The 4501-nt window shown below is 44.0% G+C and overlaps 1 protein-coding gene across 1 annotated transcript; it reads right to left on the reverse strand.

The window, feature by feature from the left end:
* LOC310699906 (ovomucoid-like) lies at positions 1–4501 on the reverse strand. Its single transcript, XM_083488585.1, has 4 exons — positions 4380–4501; positions 3494–3522; positions 901–1010; positions 1–131 (listed from the first exon to the last, which is right to left on the reverse strand). The coding sequence occupies exons 1-4, from the start codon at positions 4432–4434 to the stop codon at positions 77–79; spliced, it is 249 nt and encodes an 82-aa protein (XP_083344711.1). The 5' UTR covers positions 4435–4501; the 3' UTR covers positions 1–76.

Consider the following 4501-nt stretch of genomic DNA (forward strand, 5'->3'; position numbering starts at 1 on the left):
TGGGGGGGTGATGCAATGAGTGAAGCTTGAAGAGAAATGGGACTTCTTCTGCAGATGTTCCATAGTCTTGTGCATCTTAAACTCTTCTGCATTCTCCAATGTGCATTAGTATCAGCCTTCTTTTCTTTATTCTGATGAGAAAAAAGAAGTAAATAAATACGAGAATTCATAACATGTAAGTTTCCTTATAACTCATTAAAGATAAATACTATATAGGTGGGAAAACTAAGTTCATCATTGCCCTAAGTCCTGGGGAGGGAAAGGGCTATGGAAGAATAATGTCTGAGTCCCTGGAGAGCTTCTGCCATTTGCCTAGACAATATCGAACAAGATGGACCAGTGATCTTTTCAGCTCCACCACTGGGTGGAAGATCCGTCTTCTCCACCCTTCATTGTTGATCTGTGTCACAGAACATAGAACCGATTTGGGCATCTTTCCCCTGCCCTCTCCTCCCACAGGATCCCACTTAGCAGCAGCAACAACAGTACTGTCAGGAGGGTGGTGCATGTGAACCCATTTGAGTTTAAAATTCAAGGCGGTCTACAGATTAGTTCTGCTCACATGTTCATTTGGGCCTCATATGCAACACATAACACACATTGTGCAAAAAAAAATATTAAAAATTCCTGCATTGCAGGGTTTTGAACTAGATGATCTTTGTAGTCACTTCCGACTCTACAATTCTATGGTTCCCTCCATTCTGAAGGAAATCAGCCCTGAGTGCTCACTGGAAGGACAGATCCTGAAGCTGAAGCTCCAATACTTTGGCCACTTCATGAGAAGAGAAGACTCCCTGGAAAAGACCCTGATGTTGGGAAAGATGGAGTGCCTGGCATGCTTGGTCTATGGGGTCACAAAGAGTCGGACACGACTAAACGACAACAAAATGATATACTCACATATATTCATTGCAGAAGTGACACCGGTTGCTATAGGTCTTGCCATCAGAACCGCAGTGGGCAAGGTACTCCTCAGTGCATATGACTTTTGGGTACCCTTGGCAATATTTCTGAAGAAAAAGGACACAACACTTAATAAGGGCTCCTCTCCCCTTGACCTCTGGACTGCAAGGCCTTTCTGACTGTGACTTGCCTAATAATGAGGCACAGATAACAAATACACCAAGTGTTAATTTAAGATATGCATTCAAGCACAGGAAAAGCTGCTTTATCATCCTGCCAAGCAGTGAACTGCGTGATAATGTTGTTCCATATTCAACCCGAGTTACCACTTCTTTCAAAGACGGGTTGATGCTTCCAGACATGACATGTGTGTGTGTGTGATTCCTGTATTCAGTTCATAGGAAGAGAATTTCAGCTCTGTTTTGGTTTAGTTAGCATTGCTCCTCCCAGCTATTAACAGGCTGGAAAGGGGCAGAATGCTGCTCCCGTCTGAGGCTCTCCCAGCTCTTGGCAGTCAGGAGGAAAGTTGGGAACGTGGATTACTTTTTGCCATTTGGACTGTGCCAGCTCCACACAGCAGAGAAGTCCAGTGTTTAGGAGCCTTGGGGATTTACAGGACCTTGTATCCAGAAGAACCAGAAACTCTGGCACCCTGTGGCCACCCACAGCTTTCTACTGGGGTAGTGCATGGACCCCACCCCATCCAATTTGTGGCTCTGATTTATCTAAATCAGGCCTGCTTTGTTCCAGACTGATTTGGACCCCAAACCACCTGATCCAGAGCTGATTTTTATGAATCTCCAGAATATCACAGACTTGCCTTGCCAAATAAAAATGCCAAAACTTTCATCGTCAAGGCATGAGATTTGGTTACATTGTAACCCCAAATGGGGGATCAAACCTGTTGAATTACAGACGGTCAATGCCGGGGTTTCATGCAAGACATTTTAAAAGTTTAAAATGCTGCAGGGTTAAAACAGGTACAAAGTTATTTTACGTTGTGACACGGAATTTGAAGATTAGAGGTGGGTAGATCCAGGGGTTTCATACTCAACACATTTAACAGTTGCTTTAAAATACATCTTTAAAAATCCACTGTGAGAGTCCAATCCTGCCAGTTCTCAAGAATATTATTATTCCTGATTTCATAAGACTGTGGCTAAATAATATGCCTGCAAGGTTGGGTGGTCTGTCTAATTGTTGGGTTGGAATAACTTCCCAGCATCTAATAATAATAAAATAACCCCACTAGGCAACTACAGAACACAAGCTGGGAGTAATAGCAACTGGAACTAATATGAAAGTGGGGGAGGGGGGAGAGCTCTTTTCTGTTATATATATATATGCATATATGTTTCTGTTGCCTGTGTTTTTAATTCCATTTGAAAATATAATAAAAATCTACAGTAAATATAAATTCACTTTTCTTAACTCCATGCCACTTTCATGTTCTATTAGGGGTTACCGCCCACACACTTCCGCTGCGCTTTTCTGCTTGTGTGGCGGCATCTCGGTAAACCACTTCTTACTGTTTGTAGCTGAGTTTTCCCCGGAGGCAGAGGACAAGAACAGGAGTCATACTCAAATCCACAGTCAAGAGCTTCTTTATTGCTTGGCTGGTTGCACAAGCATTTCTGATACTATTATATACAAGCTATTTACATTCCTTCTTTATCTCTCCAGCACGGTATAATCTCAGTCCAGTAATTAACAATCCTGACACAGCAAAACTCACAGTATCAGCAGCACACATGGTCTTACTTCCAACCTTGTTGTCAGCATGTGTACTGACAGTGTGATGACCTGGGATTCGGATTTGGATCCTGAACCTGAGGAATCCCAGCCTGCACAGGATTCCCCGCTTCCAGAACCAGCTGAGCTGGGGCTGGGGCATGAGCCTGAAGGGTCCTCACCTATGCTGGATCCTCAGGTGCAGGCACCAGCTGAGTCTGCTCTGGCTCCTGAGGGGATGGAGGACCCATGGCCTGCAGGTGCTCCACCCTCAGCCCTGTCAGAGGAAGCTGAGGTTGCCTCTGGGTCTGGTAACCCTCCAGCCTCTCCTGAGCTGCAGAGGCTCAGGGCAGAGAGGCAGAGGGAACTAAGTTCCCGCAGGAAGAATGCTCACCTCCAGGCCAGGAGAGGCGAGTCTCCTGTGGATCGGGGCTGCCCTATGCCTTGGGGGAGATAAAAGCCAGCCAGCGCAGGCCCAAGTTGTGGGAGCAACATCATTGGTTGTCAGTACCAGCCTAACTTCCCTGCTGGAGCTTCTGACCTCACCCAATGCCCTGCCCTGCACCCAGCTTCGACTTCTACGGACTGCCGTCATTTTGCACCATTAACGTCGGACTGGACTCGGACCTCGCCTCTTGGTTAGCCCCCAGGACCAGACAGTGTGTGTACTTTTCTCATGTGGAAATTGCAACCTTCAACTTCCTCCCTTTATTTGTACCTCCAGCTGACAACAATCAAGCCTAGAGTGCCACTCGCACACACTAAACAAAATTCTGGAACCCTCTTTAAAGCTTCAAGGAACTTTTATCTGTTTCTTAAAGAATATTTTCCTAACACAATCATAATATTTTGCACTTACCTCTTCCCATGATGCTTTAACAGCAACATCTAGAAGCAAAACACAGAAAATGTAATGTTATAAAGAAAACCCATATATTGAATAACAGTTCATATTAGAACAGTTATTTCTAGGAACAGAAAATGAGCATTGTATCTTCTACATCCTTTGTTATCCTGAAAGTACACCCATAATGTGGCTTGGAAATATGCAATTTACTTTAAATGTCACAGGGCATGGATTGGAAGATAATCAAATCAATGGAAAATGGTGTAATCAGTTAAATAGGAATAACGGAATATACTGATTCATTTACTAGCTAACTGGGTACCAGTTTTTTTTATTTAAGTGGACTACCCAGCTGTGGTGCCGTGTGTGTTTAGAATTGTTCCCAAGTCCACTATTTATCTTACAAGAGCCATGTGGAGATTGTGAAGGAAGCATGGTGTGTGCTGGTAGTAGTTCAGGGGGAATTAATGTTTGAAGTCTCACCTCACAAAGAGGTTCCTATTGGGAGGAAAGTGCTGGGTACTATCTGGAATGAAGAGCCCTGATGGATTGTGAATCTCACATGGCAAGACATTCATGCTGGTTCTTCCTGACATGTATCATTTCATGTAGGAGGAACCTTGAGAATACACATGTTTCAGTATTCAAATGAATGTGGGAAAGGCTCAAGTGTGTGTGTGTGTTTGGGGGATGTGTGTCCCTATGTTTGACCAATGTCCTCTCCTTCATTTAGCTTTCAGACATCGAATACCAAGGTATGCAGGGAGATTTTAACTGGATTTAATTAATACAGGTGGAGCCTTCCTACATTCATCTGAAGACATGAATAGTCTATGGACTGTTTGGTCCCTACACCTCTCCGAGAAAGAGAACTTTTGCAATATGAAATACGACTCACCTGAGTACAAAAAGAAGACCATCAGAGTGAGGAGGAGAAAGCTGCTTGGCTTCATGATTTTGCTGGTGGGTTTGGATCTGTTGGCCTCTTAGTGCTTTTCCAAGCAGTAGATGCTTTTCAGA

This window comes from Podarcis liolepis, assembly GCF_965112155.1.
Source record: "Podarcis liolepis genome assembly, chromosome: 2".
Classification (NCBI taxonomy): domain Eukaryota; kingdom Metazoa; phylum Chordata; class Lepidosauria; order Squamata; family Lacertidae; genus Podarcis; species Podarcis liolepis.